Genomic DNA, 15,891 nt, shown 5'->3' with positions numbered 1-15,891 from the left:
CCGGACCAGGGCTTGAACCCGTGTCCCCTGCATTGGCAGGCGGATTCTTAACCACTGTGCCACCAGGAAAGTCCCAGGTATTTAATCTTGATGTCCTGTAAGTTAAGACTCAGACCTGGCTTCGGCGTTGTCAGTTTTGAGTTATCATCCAGCCTGTTGGTGTCATGGGTACTTTGCTTCGCTTCTGTCAGCATGAAAATGGCTCTTGCGCAGAGGATGGAGTACACGCCTAAAAGGAAACAGGGCACAGGTTTTAGAATGGTGGAGAAAGTTCCCACTTGTTCATAAAGGAGGCACCATAGGCCCTTGTGTCACGTGGGTAAAGGCCAGGTGCGCTCTGTTGAGGTGTTAGAGCTGGGAACTCAGCCTTCAGACGATCACAGGGGCCAGACAGCTGACAGAGATGCGTGAATCGGGCTGGTGAAGGATGCCAGGGAGTAGTGGCACCTGAGAGTCACCTGGCCCCTGCAGAGCAGGCTGGGATGTGTAGTCAGTCTGCAGATTCAGGTGGAAGAGAGGATAAATTTGGATGAGCAGCTAGCAGTCCACCACGGTGGAGCTTTTCCCCTTCTCTGTAGAGTGGTCAGAGACACCTCTTCACGGGGACATTTGAAGAGAGACCTAAGGAAGCGAAGGAATTAGCCATCCTGTTATTGGGGGAAGGAATCCCAGGCGGTTCAACAGGTTCAAAAGCGTGTAGCAGTCAGTCTCTTGTTTGCTCTCAAGTTGACTCCCTGCCCTTGCCCTGCAAACTCTATTTCCCGGGTCCCCTTGCCCATCATTTCAGTGGGAGGTGGTGATACGGTCAGCAGGTGAGAGGAAGAAGGGAGCTGGTATATTTCTTCCTCTCAGCCCTGCTTCAGGGGGCGTCTCTAGCCGTGGCTGTGCTTCCTTCCTGGTCCTTGGAGGTCCCCCGTGGCTGCCAGTCAGGCCTTCCTCGTCCCCCCACTTTCCTCTCAGGTGCCTCTGCACAGTCCAGCTGTTGCCTGCAACCCTGGTTACACCGCCTGGAACACCTTTTGTTCCTCTGGCATTAGGGGTGGACTAGCCTTCTGACGTCCATTATCTCTGGGTGCCCTCATTATCTCCTGTTTGGCTTTCTGGCTCTTCCAAAAGCTCTGTAACAGATGTCCTGTTTGAAATTCCTTCAGTGGCCTAGCTGGTGTGGTTTCTGTTCTCACGGCTGGGTGGGCCCTGAGGTACAGCAGGCTTGGCTGGTTGGAGGAGCAGCCAGGAGACCAGTGAGGCTGTTGCAGGGTGAGTGGCAGGGAGAGTGGGACGAGGTGAAGTGGAGAGGTAGTGGGGAGCCCAGTCACGTCCGGGCAGTAAGTGGTAATGTATTCTCCTTTTCTTGCTTTTTTTTTTGTGATCTCCTTTCACCTCTACCAAGATAATTGGCACTTGTTCTGTAGAGTCAGTAGGGGAGTAGGGGTTTAAATCTACTGAAGTCTTCCAAAGCAATCCAGCATCTCAGATCATGGTGCATTTATTCATTCTTTTTTAAAAAATTTTTTATTGGGGTATAGTTGATTTACAATGCTGCTTTAGTTTCAGGTGTACAGCAAAATGGATCTATATTCATTCTTTAAAAATGTATCATGTTCCGGGACTTCGCTGGTGGTCCAGTGGCTAAGACTCCGCGCTCCCAGTGCGGGGGGCAAAGGTTCGATCCCTAGTTGGGGAGCTACATCCCACATGCCACAACTAAAAGATCCTGCATGCTGCAACTAAACATCCTGCAAGCGGCAATGAAGATCCTGTGTGCCACAACTAAGACCCAATGCAGCTAAATAAATAAATATTTAAAAAAGGTATCAAGTTCTGAATTGTACACTTTAAAATGGTGAATTTTATATTAAGTGAATTTTACTACAATTAAAAAAAAACTGGAAGTGGCTAAGTTACCTTTAACTGGCAAGTTTTAGTTTTTTTCTGAGTGAAGGGAGTTTAAAAACTAACTGGAAGGAAATTTAATAGCAGAGTTAATTTCAGTTGCAGAGAAATAAAGACAATTCCATCTTTACTCAAAAAAAAAGTATCAATGTAAAATGATACAGCTGCTGTGGAAAATAATTTGATGGTTTATCAAAAAGTTAAACATAGAATTACCAAACGATCCAGCAATTCCACTCCTAGATGCATACCTAAAAAAATCGAAAGCAGGGACTCAGAAACTTGCACACAAATATTCATAGCAGCATTATTCACAAGAGCCAGAAGGTAGAAACAACTCAAATGTCTATCAGCAGATGAATGGATAACAAAGTGTGGTATATACTATATATAATGGAATATTATTCAGCCATAAAGAGAAATGAAGTACTGCTACCTACTATAACATGGATGAACCTTAAAAACATGCTAAGTGAAATTAGCCAGTCACAAAAGGTCACGTGTTGTGTGATTCCACTTATACGTAGAATCTAGAATAGTCACATTTGTAGAGACAGAAAGTATGTGGAACAGAGGTTACCAGGGGGTGTGGGAGGGGAGGATGGGGGGATTAGTGTTTAATGGGTATGAAGTTTCTGTTTGGGATGATGAAAAGTTTCTGGAAACGGATAGTGGTGATAGTTGCACGACCTTGTGAATGTACTTCATGTCGCTGAATTAGACACTGAAAAATGGTTAAAGTGGTAAATTTTATTATGTATGTTTTACTGCAATTGAAGAAAGCGAAAAAAAAAAGTCCCAAGTTTACATACTTCATACAAGTCTTAATTATATGTTCTTCACGGTTAAAGCACAGCCCCTGTGTTCTAGTTCCAGGAGGCGTCTTGTAGCTGGTTGGGCGATGGCCACGTGACAGAGCCACAGCCCCTCATTGGAAACTCTGCTTTGCCCCTGCGTTTGTTTCTTGTAGTCGGGCTCCTGCAGATTGGGGTGTGACTGGGATCTGGGGGCACCTCTGCTCACCCAGGTCTCAGGCTGGAATATGGAAGCACTTGGTTTTGCCTTTGGTTCCTGGAATGGTTGTTACGATGTATGGCTGACTCTGTTAGCTTCCTGCCTAGAATCCTCTCCCCTTTTCTACTTTGGCTTAACAGAACCTTGATTTTGCTTCCGGCTGTGGGATGTCCTTCTCTAGGTCATGGCTCATGAGTGATTTAGCCAGTCTTGACATGTTCTCCACTCCCTTGTGCTTTTCTGGGGTAACTTATCCTTGCCTGAAAAGAGGGAGTGATAGAGCTGGCTTTATCTTCTTTTTTTTTTTTAATTATTTATTTATTTTTGACTGCACTGCAGCATGCGGGATCTTAGTTCCCCGACCAGGGGTCGAACCTGTGCCCCCTGCAGTGGAAGTGCAGAGTCCTAACCGCTGGACAACCATGGAATTCCCAAGAACTGACTTGTATCTTAACCTCTTTCTTCTGCTCCAATTGTGAATGTGAGACCCAGAGTGTAGACAGTCCTCAGAGACAGCGAGGGTAGAGGGTAGAGATTCTGCCCATGACAGAGCCTTTGAACCAGCTGTCTACCTCCAGACTAAGTAATTAAGAAAAGTAAGCCTTTCTTTGTTTACAAGGAGCCTAGCTCCTTGTAGTTGGGTTTTCTGTTTATTGCTGAGCGATGCTTTTGTATGTGTGTTTATTTTTGAGGGATGCCATCACCCCTTGAATGTGTGCATGCATTGCTCAGGGCCTGCCATGTTCTCGGCCCCCAAAATGATTGTCAGATGGTTGAAGAACCTGCCCTAGCTCCCTGCATTAGGCTTCTTCTGGCTGCAGGTGACAGCCAAAGGGCACTTACTGACTGAAGTACCCAAGAAAACTAGGGGTTGAGCTGGGTCCAGTGGAGTAGCATCCCCTACATCTGTCCCTTGGTCTCTCCCAGTTCCGCTTCTGTGTGGGTTGGCATCTTTCCCAGGTGGGCCACTCTACCTGACAGGGGAAATGGACCCAGGAAGCGCCAGATTTACATGACAGTTATAGTTCCTACTTCTAGAACGGCGGTTGGCAAATTTCCTTAAGGGATCAGATAGTAAGTATTTTGTGGGCCATAAGTTTCTGTAGCAACGTCCCAGCTCTGCCTTTGTAGCAGGAAAGCAGCCACAGGTGACTTGTAAACAAATGGACGTGACTGTGTTCCAGTAAAACTTTATTTACAGGGCTTCCCTGGTGGCACAGTGGTTAAGAATCTGCCTGGCAATGCAGGGGACACAGGTTCTAGCCCTGGTCCGGGAAGATCCCACGTGCCGCGGAGCAACTAAGCCCGTGTGCCACAACGACTGAGCCTGTGCTCTAGAGCCCGCGAGCCACAACTGCTGAGCCTGTGTGCCACACAGCTGAAGCCCGTGTGCCTAGAGCCCGTGCTCCACAACAAGAGAAGCCACCGCCATGAGAAGCCCCCACTCGCCCCAACTAGAGAAAGGCCGTGCAGCAGCGAAGACCCAACACAGCCAAAAATAAATTTAAAAAAACACAAAAACTTTATTTACGAAAAGAGGGGTGGGGTTGCTGAATTTGGCCCTTGGGCCTTTGTTTGCTGACTTCAGTTCTGGAGGGAGACAAGGCTTCTCTTCTAGCATTTCAGGCAGAAGTTGTGGGGAGGGCCCCGTGGTCCAGGGTGAGGCCAGTGAAGCACTCACTTCAGCCACAGAATTTAAGGGAACACCAAAAGCTCAGCGATCAAGATAAATAATATTTTCATACAATATTTAAAAAAAATCAAAGTTAATACAGAAAATAATCCATCCTGCAAAGGTCACGCAAAAGTCCCACAAAATATCAAACAGGACCGGGATGAGGGGCTGCTGAGTGAGGCACATTGAGGCGCCCGCCCTGCTGTGGCCAGGTGGTTGACCAGCTTGGGTTACCTGCCCACCCCTGTGGGAGGGAGAGTTTGGTAGTGCTAAAAGCAACTTCACAGGGAACCAAATGGAACACGGTTCCCCTAGGAAAGAGGGGTGCAGCTGCCAGAAGAAAGGGAAAGGGATGCCGTTTGCCTGCCTTGGTTCTAAGCACTTCATATCATGCTTTGTTGTCTCATTTTTTTTTCCCTCTTAGCAAACCTCAAAGGCAGGTAGTTCTCCCCATTTTACAGATGAGGAAAATGAAGGACAAACTATGTTGCCGAAGGTCACGCAATGCCTGAAGTAGAATTCGCGCCAGGGATTTTGCCCTCAAAGTATGCATTCTTGAATTCTTGGCATCGATTAAAGTTGAGGCCTGTTAGAAGCTTTGCCAAAGGCCCCGTGCTTTCATCATCCTCTGTCAGCAGGTGCCCCTAGGTAGCTCTCCTCAGTGCCCCTTTCTTGGCTCTTGTTCTTGTCGGCAGATGGCTTTAAGGAGTTGGGGGAACCAGAAGCCCTCACCCACTTTTGGAATCAGCCTCCTGTGTAAAGCAACAAGAGATAAGTGTATATTCCCAAAGTAAATTATGGACACTGCAAGTGTTAAGTGGCAGGTGAGCTGTGCTTTAAATAGACCACAGTAATTCTGGCAGTGGAAGCGGAGCCCTGCTGGGATAATAATGATCGTCAGCACATCACCCAGGCAGGCTTTAGAAGGATTCTGTATCGGTAAGCAGTTTGCGAAATTGAAAGGTGAAAACACACTTTGAGGTGTGTCATGTGTACTCAGGTCAGAGGGAAGTGACTGCAGTTTTAAGGAAAGACAATGCAGGTGAGAGTCACTTGATTGGAATCGTGACGGATGTACTGGTGGTTGTCTGGTGGGTTACAAAACAAGTTTTTGGCTGGTCAGCCGGCCGGCCCAGAGTGGTACTCTTACCAAATTCCGAGAGAGGCTTCCAGTAGAAAGAAGCCTGTTTGCACTTGTGCGGTTTGGGCTGATCTAATGGGTTTCGGAAGGGGATTAGTTTGGCTTTTAAGGATTGAGACAGAAGGTATTCTGAGTAAACTGCCCTGCTGGTGGTTTTACCAGTCGTTCCTGAGATGTTTATTCTAAATGATTTCAGAGGTTGACTTGATACACAGATGCACACACACTCATAAGTACATACACATTTACATGCTGTTAACAGAAAAAGGAAAAGAGGAAACAGCATGAATGCTCTTGGATAAAAAGATAATTATTTAGCAAACAGTGGTTCGTCATCATGGGCTGGACGTCATGCTCCGTGTTCTACCCCCCTTTTCTCCAGTTACCCCAGTAACCCTAGGTGATTCTGCACTTTGGGGCTTACTTTAAGGGAGAGGAGTCTGAAGCTTAGCATGGTTGAGGGGACCTGCCCAGGGTCCTTCCGCTGAAGACCTCCTCGCCTGTTGTCCTGCCTGCTAGACTGGAAGCTTGTTAGGAACGAGTCCTTCTTGTCTACCTGGCGGCCCATAGCCTCGCCCAGCTTGTGGCTACTGGGAAGAATACAGCCTGTGCTACTTGAGCCGAACTGCAATCTTAGAGTGAGCTTATTAACTTGCTGTCCCGCTTATGGAGATGTGTGTATTCACATCCTTCTGGAAGGAAGGTTCAAAGCTCTTGTCACCTTCTCAGAGGGGTCCGAGCCTGTTTAGCTCCTGGATTAGAATCCCCATCTGGCAGCAGAGACTCAGCAGTTTCCCCCTCGGGATATCGAGCAGTTGTGAACATGATCCTTTTCAAGGAGGCAGAGCGCCCCTCACTTTGCAAGGCAGTGTGATGAAGTGGTTTTCAGGGAGACAGCTCTGAGGTCCCTTTCTGCTGTGCCACTTATAACCGTGTGTCACTGGGCCAGTTACTTCACTTGTCTGGGCCTCAGCCTTGTCTTTGACATGGAGATGGCCTTGGTGGTTGTGAGGACTGAGGTCGGATGGAAAGTGTTGGGTGCAATGGCTGGCACGTAGTTAATGCTCAATAAGTAGTAGCCGCCATCGCTGTTGTTGCCGTTATTATTGGCAGCATTGAAAAGTGTTGATGACTGTCCTTAAGTAAAGAAGGTTGGTTACAAAATTAGGTATACACTAGAATTACACCTGTGAAAAACATCTGTGCGCATGTAGACAAGAAAAGCAGGATGTGAGGCGACACGATGACTATTTTATGGATAAAAACAAACTTCTTAGCTTTCCTTAAAGCCTTAAATCTGCTCAGACCTATGGAAATCTCCCCTAAGGAACTAGAAACAAGGACAGTGAGTTATGTACAGGGATGTCCAAAGCATTATACAGGGAAAATTGGCATTATATTATGTTCCCAACAGTCCTGAAATAAATTGTGTTTAACTGGGGAGCTATCAAAAATCACGTTCTCAGAGATCTTTACATGTTACAGGAAAATGTTCATGATCTAGACAAGAAAAGAAACAAGTCAGGATACAAAGCTACGTGTGTGTGTATTTATATATACACACATACATACATATATAACACACAATGTGATGGTGTATTAATTTCTTATGGCTGCTCTAACAAATTACCACAAAGTTTGTGGCTTAAAACAGCACAAACTAATTCTCTTATAGAGGGTAGAAGTCCAAAGTCAGTTTCACTGGGCTAAAGTCAAGGTGATGGCAGGGCTGGTTCCTTCTGGAGGCTCCAGGGCAGGGTCCGTTCCTTGCCTCTTCCGGCTTCTGGTGGCTTCTGGCATTCCTTGGCTGTGGCCACATCACTCCAGGCTGTGCTTCCCTGGTCATGGCACTGCCTTCTCTTCTGCATCAGCTTTCCTTCCCCCTTACTCTTTTAAAGACACTTGTGATTATGGCAGGCCCCCAGAGACTACCCAGGATAATCTCCCCGTTTCAAGATCCTTACAGGGGTCATTCTGCTGTAAGGACACACCTGCACACCTGTAATGACATGACCTGTCACATCTGCAAAGTCTCTTTTGCCATAAAAGGTAACATGCACAGGTTCCAGGGACTAGGGTATGGCTATCTTTGGGGGTCATAATTCAGCTCTCACAGATGTCAATTTTGTATAAAAAAGCAAAGTGCAGGCAAAAAGACTGACTTGAAAATGTTAATGTTGGTCGTCACCTCTGGATGGCGGATGGGGGGTTCATTTTTATTTTCAATATACTCTCGGGTATCTTCCTTTTTGGTGCTAAGAAGTAACTCTTTTACAACCCTCAAAACTGCCCATGGACATATATACAATTCTTTTTTTTTTTTCTTAATGTTCTTCTCCATTGTGGTAAATCAACTATACTTCAATAAAAAAAACAAAACCAAAAACTGCCCAAGGGTGTTCCTCTTCAAACGATGCACGTCCCACAGCGCGGTCCCACTGTCTCCACAGAGCCCGTGTTCTGGTTCTATGTGAAGGAGGTCCTCAGCAAGCATGAGCTGCAGCGCTTCTACGCCTTGCGCCACATCGCCTCGGACGTGGGCCGCGGCCGCGCCTGGCTACGCTGCGCCCTCAACGAACACTCCCTGGAGCGCTACCTACACATGCTCCTGGCCGACCACAGCAGGCTCAGGTACCCCAGAGGGGCTTGGGGAGGGGGTGCGCCGAGGGGTGACCATCGTAGTATCTGTCCGCCTGCATCTGGGGCAGCTGGGTTCCCCTATTCCAGCCCCAGCTTGTCCAGCTGTGCTGTGGGGACAGTCGACCAGAGACTAAATGAGGATGCCTGTAAAGCGCTCCCTCCGCATGACAGCTGCATGCAGCAAGCACTCAATAGATGCTTGTTATTATTAAGGCCTGGGGTGTGGAGAGAGCTGTTGTCTTAGGACACAGCCTACGCCCCACTTGCTGGAATTTTAATCTGGGTTTCTTTTGGATTCAGAATTTCTTTCTCTTTAGATGTTGGGTGTTCAGTGCCCAGTTTCATGGTGTGTCTCACCTTGCGTGCTGCGTACTGTACAGCTCCTTTTGGTTTTTTTGAGGTTAATCAACCCTAAACTGATGGAAAGAAATAAGGAAGTTTTAAGTTGGGGAGACAAGTCATTTGTTATTATAAAACAACATCTCGTTTTATTTTGTTTTCTCTTTTTCTTGATCATAAAGTTCACTCTGTCAGTTAGTATAGGCCAGGTTATGCTATAATAACAAGCATCGTATAAAACTCATTAGCTTGAGACAGCCGAGTTCATTTCTTCCCCCTGCTGCATGTCTGTCATGGGTGGGAGGTCTCATCTCAGGGACCCAGGCTAACAGAGGCTCCGTCTCTACATATGCTTTCTTGATTGCCAAGGCAGGACAAGGGGCTGTGGCTGAGCGAAGCTCTAGGGCTCTTAAAGCCTCTGCCCGCTGTGATGCTCACTCCCGCTCATATTTCACTGGCCGGCAAGTTCAGCAGGGTGGGTGAGGTATGGTTATCCCACAGCCATGGGGAGACGGCATTGAATGTGCATCAGCGACAGTACAGTCAGCCATATTCCCTTCAGAAACATTTGATGATGCTGTAGAACCCTCTGGGACAAAACTTAAATCACTCATAAATTGCACAGACATAACTCTGCTAACATGTTGGTATTTTTTCTGTCATTTTGCTTGTATGCTGGTGTTTGTGACCTTTTTCTCCTCTCCCTGTCTTCCTCTCCCTGTCCCTTTCTCTCTCTCTCTCTCGCTGTTATTTTCCCTCTGAGAAGGGTGGACTAGACATGTTGTTTTGTGTCACCTGATGATGCAAAGGGACAGTGGTCAATTCTGCCCTGGACCCTTGAATAACTTCCACATCAGCCCAGATCCTCAACATTGAAGTGTCAGCTAATTCATTAAGCTGGCGTTTCCTCAGTGCCGTGATGCATTTCCGTGATTTCATATCTTGCTGTGCGTTCCCTGGCTCAAGTCTCCTCTTCTGTTTCTCCTGTTGCTTGTGGTCACCTCTCTACCAGTAGTTTGTTAGGTGTTCTGGGATTGTGCACTAAGGCTGTTAAAGATACCCTTGAAGTTCTCCTATTGATGTTGCTTGTGGTACCTGGTCCGGTTGTGTGTTCAGACCCTGTGGATATGAAATGGTAGGGATGGGGGCCAGAACGACTGGCATCAGCTGTACCTGTGTGCTGCTTAGGGTCTGAGTTGGGAGGCTGCGAATGTCTGTGTGTACATCTGAGCATTAACCAGCTTTCATTAAGGAAAACATACTCATGTTTCTTATAATAGTTTTGTGTGTGTGTGTGTGTGTGTGTGTGTGTGTGTGTGTGAAGCTCTTTCCAGCAGATCATTTACAAGTGCAGTCTGCCCTCTCTATCCCCAGGTTCTGCATCTGTGGTCTCAGCCATCCGTAGATTGAGTATCGTGTTTAAGATCTGTGGTTGGTGGAATCCGTGGACGCAGAATCTGCAGATTTGGAGAGCCAATTGTACTACACTATTTTATATAAGCATCTGCAAATCTTGGTATCCGAAGCGGGTCCTGGAACCAATCCCCCATGGATACCAAGGGACAGCTGTAGCTCAGAGTTGTGCTCTCATTGTCAAGGTTGAATGTAAGAGTGAGCAGTTGAAGTGAATCAGCTGTTAAGAATCAAAGTTGAACTTACCTGAATCACTAGCCACTCTAACTTGATGTGGGAAAACCAGATTCATTTACATGCATGAAAACTGGCTCCAATTTGCAAAGAATCACGAATTTGGGACTCAGAGGTCTAGTTGCAGTGCCGCCTTGAACATGCAGTCTGTGCTTCCGTTGACATTTTTGCCAGGTTGAGTATGTTGAAAATGATGTGTTTCTTTTCTCTTTCTGTTAGTTGTATTCAGTCGCTTCAGCAGTTATGTATCCAGTCTCTTGCTGAACTCCAGGTCACCCGTCACTGACTGTGCTTCAGTGAAATTGGGTTTTGACTCCGTTAGTTTAGGGTTCTCTGACCTGGCGGGGAAGTCTGAGGGGTGAGGGTATTTGCTTGTTATTGCTTAACGGGGGATCAGATAAAGAGCTGGGGAATAAGGCTGGGAGACCTGCTTTGGAGCCCTGGCTGTACCATTTATTGCTGAATGACCTTGAACAATGGACTGACCTGTAGGCCTTTCTGTCCCCCTCCTCCCCCACTGCTGTTTAGATCTGTGGGCCTTTTTAGCCTCCCAGCCCTTTCCAGGGGTAACTTGGGCTTTTGGGCTGCAGCCCAAGCTGGTGTTATATACAAATGCCCTGGTTGATGGAGCCATGGAACTATAATTTCTTACTGAAATTGTCTCTTCTTGTATTAACCCAATCAGGGGGGCCTTGTGGGCCGGCTTGGACTTCCTGTCTGTCTCTTAGAGACATAGCTTGAGTGGAAGTCACCCCTCTGTCTGTCCCCTTCTCCTTTTCTGCTTCAGAAATACCACGTGTACATCTCATGCCTATCTCAGTACTTTCAAGCTCAGGGGACTCTGAAGATCTCAGGGGACCAGTGAGGAAGTTGTAGGATATGTGCGCTCAATCCTTTGTTTATGACCAGACGCCTCAGCCCAGCCGAGACCTCGTATATCCACTCTGGGACACCCAGGCGTGGATTTTCCAGGGAACCATGTGTAGGAATTGTTTGGCTGACAGATGCTGAGAACCACTGTTCAGAGTTTTTCCCCTGTTTTCCAATTTGCAGCACTTTTTATGAAGACTGGGCTTTTGTGATGGATGAAGAAAGGTCTAGCATGCTTCCTACCATGGCAGCTGGTAAGCCTGGCCAGGGCCAAGGGCGGGGGCTCCTGTGAAGCTTGGTGAGCAGAAGAGGCTGCCTGGGAGTGAATTTATAACTCCAAGGGATGCTCTGGTTTTCCCTCTCCTCACCGAATTAATAATGAGTCACTTGCCGCTGTCCTTCCTTTAGTGGTGATGAGCAATTGAGTCCATTTATCTAGAATTTGGTGCCCTGGCTGGGAAAGCATGGGGTTGAGGGTGTTTGGCCGTGGCTTTGCAAGTGTAATATAAAGATCCAGGGAACTGGGGGAGGAGACCTGCCTTTGAAGCCTAGCTCTGCCCCTGTCTGGCAGGTGGCCTGGGGCAGATCCTGTGAGCTTTTTTACCTTTACTTTTCTCTTCTGTGACGTGGGAATCCTGATAGCACGGCAGTCACCTGTATAGGGCTGTGAGAGGATGCGATGTGAGAAAGAGTCAAGTACATGATTTGTTACCATGAAAGCCCTGCATTGATGCTAGTTGATGAATTGTTAAATTGTTAAACATTTGACTGTCACTCAAAGGGTAAAGTGGGTAACTTGTTTCTTTCTTCCACATCCTTTGTTGCCTCCTTTTTCTCTCTTCCCTCAAAGTTTGCACTGAGTCCCACCTACTGAGAGTTATGTTAGGCTTGTCCATTGATGAGGAAAAGTCAGGTGACCATGATGTCCTGTGTGGGCCATAGGAGACCAGGGCAAGTTTTTGCCTAAAGTGATAATGGTAATGATACTGGTACACATTTTTTGATTGCTTACTGAGCTGTTTTCGATGGGTGATGGTCTTTAATACTCTGTAAGGGATGCTGCTGTCCCCCTATTATAGATAAGGAAACTGAAGCTCAGAGGTCATGAATGGCTTGACCCAAGGTCTCAGAGCATGTAAGTGGCAGTGCTGGGATTCAACCCAGGCAGTCCGACCTCAGAACTCACTCCTTAACCTCCCCACGGTTGACTTCTTATTTGCATTTGTCTTCCTGACGGATAGGGAGAGAATTTGGAAAGACTCAACTCCAGTGATAGCGGGTATCTCCTGACCTCAGTTTTGTGGGTGGTTTTTATTGCCATTTGAGACGAGTGTGTACCCTCTTGTGTACTATAACGTCTGCAGCTTGTTTATTGTGTTGGAGTGTGACTGTTGAACAGCAGACACACCAGGCTTTTCCCTTTTTGGGGGCAGGTCTGAACTCCATACTCTTCGCGATTAACATCGACAACAAGGATTTAAACGGGCAGAGTAAGTTTGCTCCCACCGTCTCGGACCTCTTGAAGGAATCCACGCAGAATGTGACCTCCCTGCTGAAGGAATCCACGCAAGGAGTGAGCAGCCTTTTCAGGGAGATCACGGCATCCTCGGCTGTCTCCATCCTCATCAGGCCTGAGCAGGAGACCGATCACCTGCCCGTCGTGTCCAAGCACATCAGTGCCGGTGAGCGAGAACGAGGGGAGGACAGAGGGTCGGGTGAGGATGACAGATTGTGTCATCTGAAAGCGCCAAGGGGAGTGAAATCTGATGCACTCATATTTTCAGTTCATGTTTGTGTTTATCTTTTTAATTTTTTTTTGGCTGCACTGTGTGGCATGCAGGGTCTTAGTTCCCTAGCCAGGGATTGAACCTGTGCCCCCTGCAGTGAAAGCACGGAGTCCTAGCCACTGGACTGCCAGGGAAGTCCCCATGTGTTTATCTTTCTTACCCTTATTCACTTGGAAAGGGATCTGAGAGCCTTCCTGAGATGTGAAGATGATAGGGTAACCAAGCCAGCAGCTCAGTCAGAGCAAACTGAAAGGGAGGGTGTGATGGTCACGTGAAGCCAGGGGAAATTGATCTTCATTCCTTTATCCATTCATTTCTTTAATTATCCTTCTGGTAAGTGGGGTGAAAGCCCAGCTCAGGGTGCTGTGGAGAATGTATACCGTTGCGGGGATGACATTTAAGTGGAGGCCGGGGGAAGGAGGGAGTTGGTTAGCTTTGACTCTAGCCTGTGAGGAGGCAAAGAAAGTTGATTCAGTTCTGATCAATTTTGTGAGAAGTTTACAATACCCCTTGAACTTTCTGGGACATCCAGAATATTGCAACAGCAAAACCGGAAATTTTGGGTATAAGAGCTTAATCCTGGTATTCTCAAATCCCTTAAACAAAGCAGTAATCATGGTCATCCCTTTGGAATTATTAATGATGGTGAAGACTCAGAATCCCATGGAGTCTTTGGTACACACTGGCTTTATCTGTCTTGCCCTCTCTTTCTCGAGCAGAGACCCCACGCAAATGACATAGAAACAGGACTGTTGATAACTTTGTGTACCAGAGATGCTGGAATTTGCATACCCAAAGGAGTATCTTGGGACTTCCCTGGCAGTCCAGTAGTTAAGACTCCGTGCTTCCACTGCAGAGGGTGTGGGTTTGATCCCTGGTCAGGGAACTAGGATCCAGCATGCCATGCAGCATGGACAAAACAAGTAAACAAGCAAACAAAAACTGGCCAAAGGAGTATCTTTTCTGTCCATTTTGGGAACCTGCTTCTGACACTGTCTCAGAGTTGGGACACACTGGTGAAGCGTCACCATGTCACACCTTGGTTTAGATGGATTTGACTTTATGGAATTGGCTCCAAAGTGCCTCACACCCAAGGTGGATGATTAAGATGGGTGAACAAACCGGCTCGTCTAAGTGCTGGTCACCAAGGCAGTCTTGACTTTTGTTTCAGTTAGCTTTTGCTGTGTAACAAACGCTCCAAAATGTAGTGGCTTAAAACAAACAACCACAACTTATTGTTTTTTTATGATTCTGTGGGTTGGCAGGATGGTTCTTCTGGTGGTTTCACCTGGGCTCCCTCATGGGGGTTCATTCAGCTGGTGACTGAGCTGGAAGATTCAAGATGGCCCCACTCATGCACCTGAAGTTGGTGCTGACTCTTGGCTGGGGCATCTCAGTTTTCCCCCACATGGTCTCCCATCCTCCAGTAAGCTAGACCGGCTTCATGGTCATTTCAGGGCAGCATTCCATGAGGGTAATGCCTAGGCTCTAGAACTCACACACTGTTATTTCTGCCACATTCTGTTCTTAAAAGCAGAGCACTAAGTCAGCCTGGATTCCAGAGGGTGGAGAAATAGATAGCACCCTTGATGGGGGACAGCAAAGCCCCACTGTAAAGGGGCATCGTGCTGGGCTGGGAGGAATTGTGGCTGTTAAACTGTCGACTACAATCCCTAAACTGATTTTCTTGGTCTCATCTCCCAGCCATGAGAGTATCTTCCAAAGATACTTCCATTTGCTACAATACAATTCATTTCAATAATGATTCACCCTTTTAATCAAAGTGCTTGGAAGGATTGCTTAGAAGGAATGAGTGTAATATGTGCTCTAGGGCGTATATGTTCACATCAGAGGTAGAGGCTCACATCCATTTTGCTTGGTCTCCCGTAGACAAATTTTTTTTCCAAGGGTTAAAAGAAAGCTGAGTTTATCTCAGATCTAGTTTTTAGTAGAACAGTAGAGATTTTCCACAGTCTAGAGGCAGGATGGCTCCATCATCGCTTTATCTTGCCTGCTTTTTCTTATCTCATATCTTTTGCCAGATGCCAAGTGTAAAAGGGAGAGGAAGAAGAAAAAGAAGGTGACTAACATCATCTCGTTTGATGACGAGGAAGACGAGCAGAGCTCCGGGGATGTTTTTAAGAAGATCCCTGGGGCGGGGGAAAGCTCGGAGGAGAACTCCGACCGCTCCTCGGTCAATATCATGACGGCCTTTGAAAGCCCCTTTGGGCCAAATTCCAACGGAAGTCAGAGCAGCAACTCATGGAAAATCGATTCTCTGTCTTTGAACGGGGAGTTTGGGTACCAGAAGCTCGATGTGAAAAGCATCGATGATGAAGACGTGGACGAGAATGAGGACGACGTGTACGGGAGCACACCTGGAAAGAAGTGCCCGGGCCGCTCGGAGTCGCCGGAGAAGTAAGTTCTGCGTGAGCTTCTGAGGAAGGGTGGCTGGCTCTTTCTATAGTATTGGGTGAAATGAGACTGCAAGTTTTCTGTTTGTTTGGCGCATCATTCGTTTTTCAGATCTCGATTTCAGAAGAAGGAGCATGAGTTTGCTCCACTCCTGAGAACTAAGGAGAAGGGAGCATATATACTATTTGAAGGTACCTACTGCAAAGTTGGTGTCAAGATGTAGGCCTTGAAATTCTTGCTTTATGTCTGTGTCTTTCATTTTTGTTGCTTGGATTTTGCTTGCATCCCTTACTTGCCACTAGCCCAGGAAGCTCAGGAGAGAGGCAGGGTATTCTAGAGAATAGTCTCCAGCTGGTAATTTCTGTGTTTATTTGCAGGGGTGTGAACGGCAGTAACTGGCCTGCACTCGCTGCCTTAACACTGGAGCTGTGGTGCATTTGTACCTGCAGGAGGGGCTTGGTGCAAGTGAA

At 47.1% G+C, this 15,891-nt stretch overlaps 1 protein-coding gene across 5 annotated transcripts in view; it reads left to right on the top strand.

Moving 5' to 3' along the window:
* SNX29 (sorting nexin 29) overlaps positions 1-15,891 on the top strand; it is a 550,741-nt gene that overhangs the window by 53,786 nt on the left and 481,064 nt on the right. For 3 of the 5 annotated variants that reach the window (XM_073792297.1, XM_073792296.1, XM_019928693.3), the window contains 3 exons: positions 8,174-8,354; positions 12,653-12,901; positions 15,049-15,424. In XM_073792297.1, coding sequence (XP_073648398.1) covers positions 8,216-8,354; positions 12,653-12,901; positions 15,049-15,424 — 764 coding nt within the window. In that variant the 5' untranslated portion in view covers positions 8,174-8,215. Of the gene's footprint in view, positions 1-8,173; positions 8,355-11,402; positions 11,474-12,652; positions 12,902-15,048; positions 15,425-15,891 lie in introns of all 5 variants that reach the window. The other 2 variants (XM_019928689.3, XM_073792298.1) reach the window with 2 other exon arrangements.

The sequence above is a fragment of the Tursiops truncatus genome, chromosome 15, assembly GCF_011762595.2.
Source record: "Tursiops truncatus isolate mTurTru1 chromosome 15, mTurTru1.mat.Y, whole genome shotgun sequence".
Classification (NCBI taxonomy): Eukaryota; Metazoa; Chordata; class Mammalia; order Artiodactyla; family Delphinidae; genus Tursiops; species Tursiops truncatus.
This window is presented reverse-complemented; position numbering and strand designations above follow the sequence as displayed.